General features: G+C 49.2%; 1 protein-coding gene across 2 annotated transcripts; it reads left to right on the top strand.

Annotated features, from left to right (window-relative positions):
* The first annotated feature begins 2,116 nt into the window (after window positions 1–2,116).
* UCMA (upper zone of growth plate and cartilage matrix associated) lies at window positions 2,117–9,071 on the top strand. Of its 2 annotated transcripts, XM_045533573.1 has the most exons (5): window positions 2,139–2,196; window positions 2,620–2,685; window positions 2,807–2,902; window positions 5,159–5,257; window positions 8,939–9,036. In XM_045533573.1, the coding sequence occupies exons 1-5, from the start codon at window positions 2,139–2,141 to the stop codon at window positions 9,034–9,036; spliced, it is 417 nt and encodes a 138-aa protein (XP_045389529.1). The 2 variants fall into 2 exon arrangements, with proteins under 2 accessions (XP_045389536.1, XP_045389529.1); XM_045533580.1 differs by lacking the exons at window positions 2,620–2,685; window positions 2,807–2,902 and having other exon boundaries at window positions 2,117–2,196; window positions 8,939–9,071.
* Window positions 9,072–14,205: the final 5,134 nt, after the last annotated feature.

Below are 14,205 nucleotides of genomic sequence, written 5' to 3'. Positions count from 1 at the left end.
TATGGTCTTAAGCCCAAGCTATAAGGACTCTACCTGTCTCAGTGACCAGCTCTTTCTGGTTTCACGGACAAGTAGCCCAAGGAGACCCCACCAAGGCCCCATCACTGACCAGAGCCACCCCTCCACCCCCTCCTCCTCCTCCTCCTCAGCCCTCTTTAACTTCTTCCTCCCACAAAGGATGAGGCCGGTTTTGGTCATTCAAAGAACAGAAAAGCAAAAGATAGTTTTACACCCTTTCTCTGAAACAGGACAATTAAGACCTATCCATTCAAGGTGATCTTTCAGAATAATGACGCTATCTCACTCTTCCCTTATACAACTAACTTACTCTCCTCTACCCTCCGCTAAGGAGATTCTTCCACAAACCAGGGGAACACACTAAAGTGGGGTGCTTGTCTGGTAGAGCACTGGGCTCCCCATGCTATGGTACTGTAGCTATTCTTGTCAACAACTGTCAAGCTGTCACCATGTTGTCGTGGCTTTGAGAACATTCTCAACAGACATGTATCCTCCTCTCACACAGACACATCAAACATGCCCACTGCTCTTTTATTTAGAGTGCTTCCAGTTTTGTACTTTTTGAAAATAAAGATGCTTTAACTATCCTTGCCTGAGAGTCTTTGTGAGAGAGGTGGGTTTTTTGAGGGGCATTGAGGGAAGTACTTCAGTTTGGGAAACAAGAACAGAGATGCCAAAAAGAAGAGGTGGAAACAATATAAGGGACCATTGAGTAATAAGAAATCCCTGAATTCAGAGAGACGTTACAAATATTTCACTGGTACGGGACAGACACTGATCAGTCAGAATTGGGGTTAGCTGTGGCACCAGCAAGGTTCTGGGGTCTTCTCCAGGCCAAGTATCCCCACTTTAGGTAGCGGATTATGGACAGTGGGGTCCCTGGGGTGGTAGAGGGTCAGGCAGGTGGCTATTTACCGACTGATAAGGACATGTTTACCATTTTAAGAGCTTGCATAGGCATAGCAGTACTCACCTCCTGAATGTCAACCTGGATGTGGCGATCGCGTGGCAGTATTCTACTCGGATACAAAACACCCCATTCTAGGAGCCTTTCTCAAAGCTTCTCTCGGCTAACCTATCGTACATCCCAGTTGTGATGGTGGAGGGCAAGCGTTTCGTGCCTCCTTGTGTGGCGTCTGGGGAAAGTGAGATGCCAGAATCACTTTCCCTATAGACTCCAGGAAGTCATCGGCCAAGCTGGGAACAGGCACGAGGCCAGTGACATTGATTCATTATGGATGGCGACTCAGTGTTGCCTAAGTGGGCAGCTCCTGACAGACCCGATTTCATGGGGGGACCTCTAGACACCATTTCCATAGAGACCAATCATGTTTCCGTGGCAGGAGAGGGAAAATGCTGTCCATGTGCTCCTTGACACTCTGGCTGGGCACTTAGAGAAATGAGTCTTCCACAGGGAAATAGGGAACCAGGAAGGATTTAGAAATGTTCTAACTCACAATTATATCTCACCTGTCCCTGATGCCAAAAAGTTGGGAGACCATTGCTTTAAAGAGCGTGGGGACCCCCAGGCCTCAGTTCCGTGTTTTGCTGCAGAGTGAGTTTCAGCTGGGGGCAATGCATTGAGCAAAGGGGCTCGCTGGTTACTGTCCACATGGCCCCTGCGTCCGTGTGGGCGTCACCCTGCTGGGTATCCAGTCATTAGGGTCCCTCCTGGCCTGGCATTTGAATCAAGAACCCCGGGCGCTGCACTTTTCCTCCCCATACGAGCCATGCTTCAGCCTCGAGGCCTGGGGCCTGAGCTCCTGGGGCAGAGGCAAGGAGCTCTTTGAAGCTCTGCAGTCCTCACTCTGGGGATTCTTAACAGCAGCTCCTTGGGTGTGAGTGTTGGAAAGGCCACACTGCAAAACCGTTCCGGCCGGGGGCCCTAGCTACAAGCTCTGCTTCTCGAGAGGTTTGCCAGGCGCCAAAAACATCTCCGGTGCTCGTGCCAGGAGCTGCCCTTGGCAAGTGCAGACAGGACCCCTCCCACCCTCCCCCAGTGGCATCCCAGCTCCTTCCTCTCTCTTCCCTCCCTTCCTCTCTCCCTCAGAAGTGAGGACGGGCTGCAGGACGCCTCATCTGCCCTGCGGAGCCTGGACGGAGCCCCAGCCTCTGCGAAGATGACCTGGAGCCGGGTCCTGGTCCTGTGCTGCCTGTGGGCCGTGGTGCTCCTGGCTGGTGAGTGTGGGAGGGTGCAGGGTGGACAGCGTGGGTGACACAGTAAAGAGGACTTGCCTTCCGCAGGTGAGCCTGCTCAGGTGGCACAGCTGGACAGGGCTGTGCTCATTGTTGAGATGGCTGTGCTTGGGATGTGTGTGCGTGCATGCGTGTGTGCGTGTGTGTGCGTGTGTGTGTGATACAATATAATACAGAGGGGAAAAAAAAAAAAAACAGCAAGGGAAGAAAAAAGTAGGAAAAACCCCAAACCAGCTTTCTGGGTGGGTTCCTGGGGAGACTGGCTCTGCGGCTGGTATGTGAGGGACCGGGGGCCCCATGCCAGGGCCTGGCAGGCCACTAAAGCCTGGAATGGACCACAGAGGCCCGGCTCGGGGCCTAATCCCATCCCGAGGCTGAAGCCTCACTCTGTGCCTTGTCCCACAGTGCTGCGGGAGGGGACCGCTGCGTCAGTGGGCACCAGGCAGGCAGCAGGAGAGGAGGCCCAGGACGGTGAGTGCGGGTGGGGGGTGCGGGGACCCCTCGGGGGGCAGAGCAGGTGCGGCCATCGCCCAGCAGCCCTGGCGCCCCCGTGCTGGCTGTGACGGGCCCCTGCTCCTCTCTCGGGTTTCAGGTGTGAAACAGAAGATTTTCATGCAGGAGTCAGATGCCTCGAATTTCCTCAAGAAGCGCGGCAAGCGGTCCCCCCCATCCAAAGATGAGGTCAATGGTAAGGATGTCGGGAAGGGCGGCCCGCCCCCTGCTCGCACCCCCGGTTCCTTCCATCAAATGCACCTGGCAAGGCTAAGCTGCATCCCGATTCTAGAAAGTGACAATTGCAAGGGGGGATTATATGTTTTAGTCTGAAGGAAACACAGCACATCAGCCTGTGCTTTGGGGAGCCGAGAGCACAGGGTACCTTCTCTGCAAGAGCAACAGCATTGCACACAGGGAAACTGGGTGCTGAGAAGCGTGGGTCTGAGGACAGCTTTGCTGCTAAGTGGCCCCGCCACTTCCTCTCCCCGACCCCAATTCCCTCATTGATAAGCCCTGGGCGGAGCTGTGTTCAGCTAGCAGACCTTCTAGCCTTCATTTCCGATGCATCGGGGTGAGCGTGTCCTGTGCGGTGGGGCCTGTGGCCCCCGGTGCAGGGCACTCTTGCCCTCGACCTGCCCGCCCTTGGGGGAAGGTGAGTTTTCTTACCCTGGAACCCGATGCTTCCCGGACGCCCAGCTCGGACTGTCCCGACCGCGCGTGTGTGAATGGACCCTTTGTGTCCCTCCGCGTTCTCTGTCTGCAAAGGGACTTGCTCGGGGAACATAACAGGACTGTTTTCAAACGATGGGGAAGGACAGAGATAGAAATGCTTGGAGATGAAATTCTCTTTAAAAAAAAAAAATTGGATAAGTATAAACACACCAGGAAAATCTCCAGGCTTCACACAACGTGGGATATACAAGGTGGCCAATGTCAAGAAACCCTGGAAAGGTGGGACGGAGGTTGGGTCGTTCTTGGTTGAAATCGGAGAAACAACTTTCTGGCAGACTTTCGGGGGTGGGGGCGGTGGAGGAAGACACACTGTTTTAGGACAAGCAAATATCTTCCATCCTCTTTAGCTGACTCTGAACAACCAGGTGCGTGGTTAAGGCTGAGGCCTCACCTCGGTGGCAGCTCAGTGTGTCAAGGCCCGGGACAGCCGGTTGAATGCCCAGGACTGCACACGAGTACCTCTGCTGTCGCCCGACCAACTCGTGCAGAGGGGCGGGGAGGACAGTGATTTCCTCGGGTTCAGTAAAGGGCAGGTGACACTTCAATAAACCAGGACACAGGCATCTGACATCTCTACCCTTCCAGGCTAAAGGCGCAGGTTACCATAAGGGGGAAAAGAGAATCGGCCGGATGCATGTTCTTGAGAAGTGACCTGTACAACACACAGAATGATGCACAGTGTAAAAATACCACCTTGCCCTGAGAATTAAATTCTTCTTATTCATTGCTACCAAGGTCCAGTTAGTGACCTCTCTGAAAAGGCAACTTGGGAAAACTGTTTCTTGTCCTGAGTACATAAGGGATGGAAAATATTTCTTTAGGAATTGTCGGTGGCTCATTAAGCACCAGCTTCCTAGGCCCTAAGCACCCACACCTCCCACAGTGGCTCTCTGGTGCCTGCAGCAACATCGGGTCTCAAAGGGGAGCTGCCGGACAAGTGTGTCCTGGGTCATCAGCGGGGCATGGGGGCCTGGTGCTCTGGGCTCCGGCCCCAGCTCCGCCCCAATCAGCTGTGTGACCTCCATTTGGCCACTGCACCTCTCTGAGCCTGAATCCCCTCCTGAGAAATATGTGGGCGTGAGGCGAGGGGTGGGGCACAGGGATGGATTGGCCAACCAGCCCTTTCCACAGACTAAAGTCTCCTGCAACTACACAGGTAGCAGCAGAGTCTGGGAAGAAATGTGGCACTTACAGGAATCTGCACTAAGCCCAATTCACACGTAATTTCATTTTTAATCTGAGTGAGATGCAATCATAGAAATAGAACAGAAATAGCGAGTATTTATATAATTTATCAATGGAAGCTCCTTACTTCCAGGAAGGATTTGAGATGGTTTCTAATGTTACCATCTGTAAAGAAAGATGTCTTGGCGCTTCTCCCGGTGCCTCTGAAGTGTGCGCTGGGGGGAGGGGACCCTGACTTGCTCAGTTTCTCTGCTTCCTCCACCCCCCCTCCATTTCCTTTTGCACGCTGGGGTTGGTGGGGGCAATAGCAACACCTCTGTCCCCCTACCTTTGATGTGAGGGGGGACGAGGCACTCTGCCTGCTTCCAAGGACTTAACCGTTTCAGGGAAGCCCACACCCCAACCCCTCCCGAACCACACCGCCACCCCCAACTTGACTCGGCTTCTCAGATGCGCTGCTGGCGTCCCCTGATGTGTGTCCCCGAATGGCCCTCTTGCTGAGGGGCAACTCCTGCCTCTTGTCCTTTCACAGCGGAGAACAGGCAGAAGCTTCGAGCAGATGAGCTGCGGAGAGAACATTACGAGGAGCAGAGGAACGAGTTTGAGAACTTCGTGGAGGAACAGAGCGATGGTGAGTGCTCTTCGGCCAGCGACTTGGGGAAGTGGAGCGCTGGGGAGACGCCGCAGGGTTTGGCCCCACTTCCTCGCCCCAAATTTTAATTGGAGGACGAAGGGAAGGCAGGATCTCCTTTAAACTCGCATCCATGGGAGCCTTGAAAAGAAGGGAGAAAATGGCCACACGGGACTTGAGAAGGGGTGGAAGGGACAGAATGCCGTTGTCACCGTTGGCCTGGGGGCTGCAGGGACAGGGAAACTGTTTGCTGCCTGTGTGGCTATAAAACTCCTTTCCCTCCCTCCTCCTACTTAGGGATTACTGTGTTCTCTGCCTAAGCATTAAAACCAGTGGCTTAGCTCTGGTACAGCGGGATTGGGCAGATTTCAAACTCGCTTTCAAAGTGCCTTGGATTCACGTCAAGGTAACAGCTCCAGGTACTTCGTCCTAGAAAATCAAGGCTTTCATTGACTATTCGCTGTGATCAGTGTCACCCCTGGCTGGTGGAAGCAAACCAGGAAAGCTATACTCAGACAGCACTGGTGTTTGTCACCCTGCCTTGTTTGGACGCCCAACACCGGCATGCCCTGCCCGTCTTGAGGCTCCAACTCACTTGATGGTGTCAGGCACCCTGGAAGATTTGGCATGGTTTGCACCAGGGCCTGGGGTGGAATTTGACTTTGCTATTAAGTGACCTCAAATCCTCAAGTGTCACCGCAGCAAACATCCTTAGGAACATATAATGGGCATCAGACCAGCAGGCCAGTGTGTATGTGTGTGTGTGTGTGTGTGTGTGTGTGTGTGTGTGTTTATTTCTTTTTCAGTCTTTCTGCAAACTTGAAGGTTGAAATACCTCTGAATAAAATCACCTGGTACCTCCTAGATGCACATGCACTTGACCCCAATTTAGGTTGCCTTTGCTAGAGAATCAGCTCTTTCAGTTCCCTTGGCTTGTTTGCCTCGACAGATTGGGAAGAGAATGCCCTCCAAGGGCATCTCTTAGTGAGAAGGATAAAGACTACCTACAACCAACAGGTACCAAGGGCTGCAGGCTGGGCCCACTGCCCTGCACGTGGCACCTGACTGAGCCCTGCAAACAGGTGTTGGACTCGTCCTGGTCAAGCAAACTCCTCTGAGAACACACTGTGGAAAACTCATGCTGTCACATGTCAGAGGCAAATGCTTGTTGGAGATTTGTTTACCTTGGTGGACAGCTTGGGGAGAGGCGTTTAAAAAATGAGAGTGTGGCCTCCAGAATTCCTTCAGTGTGCTTTTTACCATACTGTTAATAATAGCATTTTATTCTGTGCAGGGTTTCAGGGCCAAACCTCTAGCACGTGGGTGGAAAAACATCACTGCTTCCCCTTTCATGGGGAATCAGAATGCAGGGCTGGACATCCACGGGACGACAGGCCCTTGTGCAGGACAGGAAGACCAGGTGCACAGGCCTCGCAGACATGGATGGAGAAGATGTCAGACCTTTGGGGACGGTAGTTTCAGCAGCAGTTGTCATTGAGCCCTTGCTCTGCTAGGCACCCTGGGAAGCACTGATTCTTACAACCAGCCTCGGAGATGGGTCTTGCAATTTGCATTTCATGGTTTCAAAAACAGGCTTAGAAAGGATGCATGGGTACCCCAGTTGTCCTAGCCAGCAGGAAGTGCTAGGGTTGGAACTGAGGCTTGTTTGCCGGCAGGGCTCCTGTTCGTGGCAATCCAGGGTTGATCCAATGCAGGGTGGTCTCCGAGAGCTTGTTTTATGCAGGAATCGGGCTGCAGGCAGGGACAGAGTGAGGGAGGTAGAGCGAAGCCGCCCAAAGGGGTCTCCCCAGAACTCGATCCAGGAACCAGCCAACAGGCAGAGTAGGCCCAGCCTCCCAAGGATGAGTTTTGAAACAGGTGAAACTCATTTCAATCCCTCCCTTCCTCTCGCTGCTGGCCCGGAGTGACCATTGCACAGGGATTCACTTGCCCGAACCTCTCCCAGGGCAGTGCTCAAAGTGTCTGTCTCCTGAGCCCTTCCCCGAGGCCCCGGCACACCCTTCAATCAGGACCCTGGTTTCAGCAAGCCGTCTTGTCGGACAAAGCCACTTCCTCTAGGAATAATCGACAGTTGGATGCTCGACCTGTCCCCAAGTCACTTGTTTCGTAAAAGGGATGCCTAATCAATGTCTCTGTCAAAACCACACTCTCCAGGTTGGCAAAGCATAGCTGGTCTGCTGGGCTTCAGAAACGTGTGAAAGGGCCGAGGGTGAACACCCAGTGCCCCAGGCTGTCCCTGGGGTACCCAGCACCTAAGTCACATAGGAAGGAAGCATTCCTGGCAGCGTGGTGCCTGCACCAACAGCGGTCCCTGGGCCTGTCACCTAATAGGGCTGAGGTCAGGTTGGCCCCCACTCACAGGCTCTGAAGACCGCAGGACACCCTTTTGCTTCACGCCCTGAAGCTGGCAGACCGTCCCCTCAGCCAATGTCACAGAGCGCGAGTTTCACTGGTAACAAAACCAGCTTCCCAGGCTTTTTGTTGAAGTCCCCATATGAGAAAACAGAGATAGAGACAGGGTCTTGCTTTGTCACCCAGGCTGGAGCACAGTGGTGTAATCATAGCTTGCTGCAGCCTTAAACTCTTGGGCTCAAGTGATCCTCCTGCCCCAGCCTCCTGAATAGCTGGGGATTACAGGCACGTGCCACCATGCCCAGCTAATTAAAAAAAGTTTTTTTTTTTTTTTTAGAGATGGGGTCTCGCTATGTTGCCCAGGCTGGTCTTGAACCCCTGGCCTTAAGTGATCCTCCAGCCTTGGCCTCTAAAAGTGCTGGGATTACAGGTGTGAGTCACCGTGCCCAGCCTGTTTTCAGTTCTTTTGGGCATATTCCTAGGAGTAGAATCGCTGGGTCATGTGGTGATCGTATGTTTAACTTTTAGAGGAGTTTCACAAATGCCTTTCAAACACTGGAGGCCTCGTGACATCCACCAGTGCTGGCGTTGGGAGACTAATTCTACAACTGCTCAAAGATATTATTGGAAACATGTCTTCTCAAAGACAGTACAAGCAGGACTTTCTTACTCATTAAAACTCACTTCTGATCTTTTCAGCGTTTTACTATGGAGAACTTCAAATATACAGAAACGTACTGAGGATAACGAACCCCGTGGAACCATCACCCTGAATCCCTGTGACTGAGATCTCCCCACACTTGTGCCATCCATCCCATTTTCCAGTTAGTTAAAACAAAACAAAACAAAACAAAACAAAACAAAACAGAAATGTTATTTTTAAAGCTTAGGAAATACAGAACAGTATGGAGGAAAAAATCCTCCAAGTCAACCATGATTTCCTTCCATGATGTTTTCAAGGTGTGGTTTGGAGTCCATTCTTGTGACTATGTTGTTACTTTTTAATCCTGTGTCTGAGTTGTCATGTCTTTGAGCTGGTGGCTGCATAAGGCTCTTTATCCCTTGGCTAGTTGTGTAGGTGAAAGAGTGGCCCTGGTCTCAGCCCCATTGGTGGCCAGCTGTGACCGTCACCTGTAGGTCTGACCCACGTGAGGCCTGTGGACTCGTGCTCCAGGTCCCTCCCAGCTCTGGCATTCTGTCACCAGGGCTTTCAAGCACACTCGGTGCATGTCGCCGCAGGGCAGGTGGTTTGGTGGCTCTTCTTGAGTCCTCTGGCTACTAACAGGTGGCTTGTGTTCCCCTCCCCAGAGCAGGAAGAGAGGAGCCGGGAGGCAGTGGAGCAGTGGCGCCAGTGGCATTACGACGGCCTGCACCCGTCCTATCTCTACAACCGCCACCACATCTGACCCCACCCAGAAGCCGGCCGAGAAGACAGGGCTTGAGACATATCTACCCACCCTGGTGCCCCCGCAGCTCTCTCTCATGCACGTAGGCTGCTCAGAGGGTCTGAGCCTAGGGTCTGCCGGGGCCAACAGCCCTGGTGAAGACACACACATGCCTTTCGTCCTGTCGCATTGAGATGTCCTGGCATTTTGCTTCTTTGCAGATGATTGTGTGGTGAGGAACGGCCTGTGCTAAACCTACCGTGGCTTCCCTGGCTTAGTTCCCAAAGTAAGGCTCCTGTCCCATAGAACAATTAAACGAATCATAGTAAAGCACAAAGATGACATGTTTTGTTTATAGCTTCACAAATAAACACGCTGAATCAACCATGTGTGTTATCTTCTCAAATCTCAAACTGAGCGGTGTCGACCTGTCTCCCCTGAGTGACAATGTTACTCCGGCTGACTTGGCTGTTTGGAAGCCCACCCCGCAACCCCCCTGCTAGGGTTTCTGGCCAGCTAGTCCAGCATGCCTTTGAGGTTGGGCTTCCAGAGCAGTGTATGGTGACTTTGCGTTGGGGTTACTTTGAGGAAAATTTACCTCCATTGTGATAAATACTCCACCAGACGGGGTGGGGATATTAATTAGATCAGGACACTTTGTAATGAATGCAAACGTTTTTAAGTAATTTTTTAAAAGGCTGATAAGATCTTTAAAAATACTCTAGTGATTAAGAAATAACGCATATTCCAAATCACCTCCTAGGTAACATGTAGTACTGTTATTTTCTCACACGACCTCCAGGCAGGAGCTGGACTGGCCGTGGGAAGGAAGGATGGGCATTGGGCAAAGTCTACCATTCAACATTGTTCCCTGGGCAGGAGAGTAAAGGAGCCAATCTCCTCTCAGCGCCAGGAGTTCTGGGATTCATAATCTGGAGACTCAGGCTTGGTGCACAAGTCAAGTCCCATTGTGACAAAAGCCAAAGCAGGGCCCATTTTCCAGTGCCATGATATGGTTCTGTTAAATAGTGCCTCAAGAGAGGAGATTGCAGCTGGGACTCTGGAATATTTTGATCACAGTATTTTAGGGATCACTGATATAGTTACTTCAAAGTTACGTCACCAACACACGTCTTAGTGTCTAAACTGGATCAAGGAAGAATGTTTCCAAGTGGAAACTAGGAGAGTTCCAAGAAGCTTCCTTAGGGGCTTAGACAACATGCATAAAATATTTAACTGAAACCTGCATTTCCCCACTTAAAACATTCTTTACACTTTTATTCATCCTTACCCAATCTTTTTTTTTAAAAAAAACAAGACACTTCCACTGTAAAAGTATTATTTTAGATACAATATGTGCTCATTGTAGCAAATTGAAGCAGTATAGAAATCTAGCGCACAAAACAGGTGTCTCTACTTCTTGCCTCTTCAATTATACCTTGAATGAGCCCTGTCAGTGGCTTCGTATGTATTCCTGCACCTTTTCTGCACACACACACACACACACACACTCTTCATCCTTTATTATTATTATTATTATTATTATTATTTTTTGAGACAGAGTGTCGCTTTGTTGCCTTGGCTAGAGTGAGTGCCGTGGCGTCAGCCTAGCTCACAGCAACCTCAAACTCCTGGGCTTTAAGCTGATCCTCCTGTCTCAGCCTCCCGAGTAGCTGGGACTACAGGCATGCGCCACCATGCCCGGCTAATTTTTCTATATATATTTTAGTTGGCCAGATAATTTCTTTCTATTTTTTTTAGTAGAGACGGGGTCTTGCTCTTGCTGAGGCTGGTCTTGAACTCCTGACCTCGAACGATCCACCCGCCTCGGCCTCCCAGAGTGCTAGGATTACAGGCGTGAGCCACCGCACCCGGCCGTATTCTTTGTCCTTTATAATGGCAACATCGTATATAATTGCATAAATCCAGACGGTCCCACCCTGTAGTGCAAGGAAGGGGCTCCTTAAGTAGGTCTGAATGAGCTTAACAGAACTGCCTGCTGCCAGAAGTGGAGCTTTGAACATTCCCTCCTTCTCACAAGACCCTTTATCTCAACCAAGGAGTTCCATTATCGTATTGTCACCTACATGTTCCCTACTTCTCTTTTCCCATAAATAGGGCATTTTGGGATGGGGTCCCTTTACTGGAACCTTCTTAGAGGAGTACCTGGTGTAGGTCTGCCAGGCTTCCACACCCTTCTCTGTGGGCTCACGGGTGCTTGGGGGAATTAGCTGTGTCCTAATAAGCCCTCAATAAGCTGTAGTTTATGTATATGCCACGTGACACCAGTGGTGCGTGTGGTGTATGTGTGTGTGTTTGCTCTTTTTCATGCCATTAAACATGCTAGAGTTTGTGTATCTAGCCCTCTATCAGTGGGATAGCTTTCTGGACATGAAATGCTGCATGGTAACTTCTAAACATTTTAAACTCGATAAATCAAATTTCTCTTCGAAGAAGTTATATGCTATTGCAGTTACTATCACTGGATGTCTTTGCCAATCCTTTCTTTTCTAAAATTAATCATTCATTCATTCATTTATTTAGAGACGAGGACGCCCTATGTTGCCCGGGCTGGAGGGCGGTGGGTATTCACAGGTGTGATCGTAGCTCACTGCAGCCTTGAACTCCTGGGGTAAAGCGATCCGCTCATCTCACGGTGGGCAACGGTGTACACCTAGCCCACTGCCAGCTCAGATCCTGAGTCGGGACTGCAGGCTGTTCTGCCAGTGACAAAGTGAGGTTGTATTCTAGTCACATGAAACTGTCCTCTTGGGTGACCAGGAGCAAGATGCCAAGCTTGGCCCCGAGGGCCTGATCTTTTATGTTGGTAACTTCTGGTGTTTTTTAAATTAATTACTTTTTTTTTTTTTTTTTTTGAGACAGAGTCTCTGTTGCCCAGGCTAGAGTGCCGTGGCATCAGCCTAGCTCACAGCAACCTCCAACTCCTGGGCTGAAGCAATCCTCCTGTCTCAGCCTCCCAAGTAGCTGGGACTACAGGCATGCACCACCATGCCCGGCTAATTTTTTCTGTATATATTTTTAGCTGTCCATATAATTTCTTTCTATTTTTAGTAGAGACGGGGTCTCGTGCTTGCTCAGGCTGGTCTCGAACTCCTGAGCTCAAAGGATCCAGCCGCCTCGGACTCCCAGAGTGCTAGGATTATAGGCGTGAGCCACCGCGCCCGGCCCTAATTACTTTTTTTTTTTTTTTTTTTACATGCCTGGTGTGCAATAGAAAAAGGCAAAGCATTGCCCTCTCACCTCTGCTAGGAAACAAGGAGTCCCCATCTGGTTCATACCAGTAAAGATAACACCTCTCAGTGCTCTCTGGCAAGAAACCAGTTCCCCATCCCATGTGCAGCGGTTAAGTAGACAGTAGCCAATGAATTTCGACTCAACCCCAGGAAGGAATACGAGGGCCTACAAATGTCAGTATCTAAGAATGGTTTTGGGTGAGAGGCCAGTTAAACAAAACAAAACAGCCTATCCCTGCCTCTTCCATGGGCATGCTTGGAATGTTGGCTCTAGCTAAAGAACTCTGGCAGAAAGGCTGAGTAAGAATTCTATTACCTCTTTCTACCCCCACCCTTAACAAGGGCTCCATTATACTTCAGGGTTTTCAGAATTCCTTCCCTGATAGCCAGTCACAGCCACTTCCTTGGCAGGGAGAGGCACGCCAGAGGTAAGATGACCAGGAATCTGGGCACCCACAAGTGAACAGGAAGTTAGGAACAGAGCAGTTTGCATTTTGGAGACTGGCCTTGTCAAAAGTGTGGGTTTGGGGACTTCTTTTACTTGCTCTTCTCTGTTCTTTCATTACCATCCCCTAGTTCTTAAGGGGTTCCAGGTAAGTGGTTGAAAACAGATTTGTCAAAGGATAAATTTGTCATTAATTTCTATTCACCAATTCTGCACACGTTGCATATGTTGCACATGCAATTCTGCACACGCTGGCATTTTATTTTCCTGTTGAAGATTAAAGGTGCAAGAAAAAAAATTTTATGTGTGCTCCAGGGGCAGATTTTGCAATTTATTATCATGTGCCTTTGTTGTTTATTTTGATCTTTTGGAAGGAGGTAGCAATTTTTGTGAGTCTCAGAATAATTAAATTTTTTTTCCCCCTGAACTTGTTATGTGCTTTTATCAGTTTCATTGGGTTGGGTTATCTCATTTCTAATCCATTTTCAACCAATTATGTTCTAATTCTTTGGCAAGTTTTCCATAATTTAAAAAGTTCTATCTGTAGCTCTTAAGGGATTTGTCCAAAAACAAATTGGTTAAATATAAATGTTCTCATCTACAATTGATAACTTTGGTATACCATGTGATCTTATAATGTATTAGCACTTTTTTAAAAGAAGTTTTGTCCACTTTCCACGTTTATTTTTTAAAAATAAAAATAGTTTGAACAGGTAATGTATACACATGGCTTAAAATTCTAAAAGAACAGAGGAATACTGCAGAAAGTTCTTCCCCTGTCTCCCAAAGGAAACTATTATTCCCATTGTCTTGGATTTTCTCCAAGGGATCTGTGCACATCTAAGTATTAATATCTACATAAACTTTTTTCCATTTTTATTTTTTAAACGTTAAAATTCATTTTTAGCCTGGGCAACACAGCAAGACCCCATCTTTTAAAAAAAAAATTAGCTGGGAATGGTTATGTACACCTGTGGTCATACCTACTCGGGAGGCTGAGGCAGGAGGATCTCTTGAGCCCAGGAGTTTGAGGCTGCTGTGAGCTACGATGACACAACTGTACTCCAGCTTGGGTGACCCTGTCTCTAAAAATACATAAATAAATAAATAAATAAATACAATTCATTTTTGACCAGCAATGCCTACTTTACCTACCTAGTAAACCAATTTTCTACCATTAAAAAAAAAAAACCCGGATAGTTAATTTATAGTTAAGCAGTTTTCATGAAGCTTTCTTAAAGAAAAAGCTTCCTACAGGAATGGCACTGTTTGGAGGGGATGTATCTAGAAAGAACACTGATTTCATATGAAAACAAAAGTGAACAATATTTTTCTAAACAACTTCTCATTAGGCACATTAATACTTTTGAGTGGCAAAGAATATACTTGTGAGTCCGAATCAATTAGTGTGTAGACTCCCAAATAAAAAACTTTCTTAAATAAAAATAATAATCCCGTTACTCTTAGGCAGTGAGGTCCAGAATAGTAGCT

This window comes from Lemur catta, chromosome 1 (assembly GCF_020740605.2).
Source record: "Lemur catta isolate mLemCat1 chromosome 1, mLemCat1.pri, whole genome shotgun sequence".
Lineage (NCBI taxonomy): Eukaryota > Metazoa > Chordata > Mammalia > Primates > Lemuridae > Lemur > Lemur catta.
This window is presented reverse-complemented; position numbering and strand designations above follow the sequence as displayed.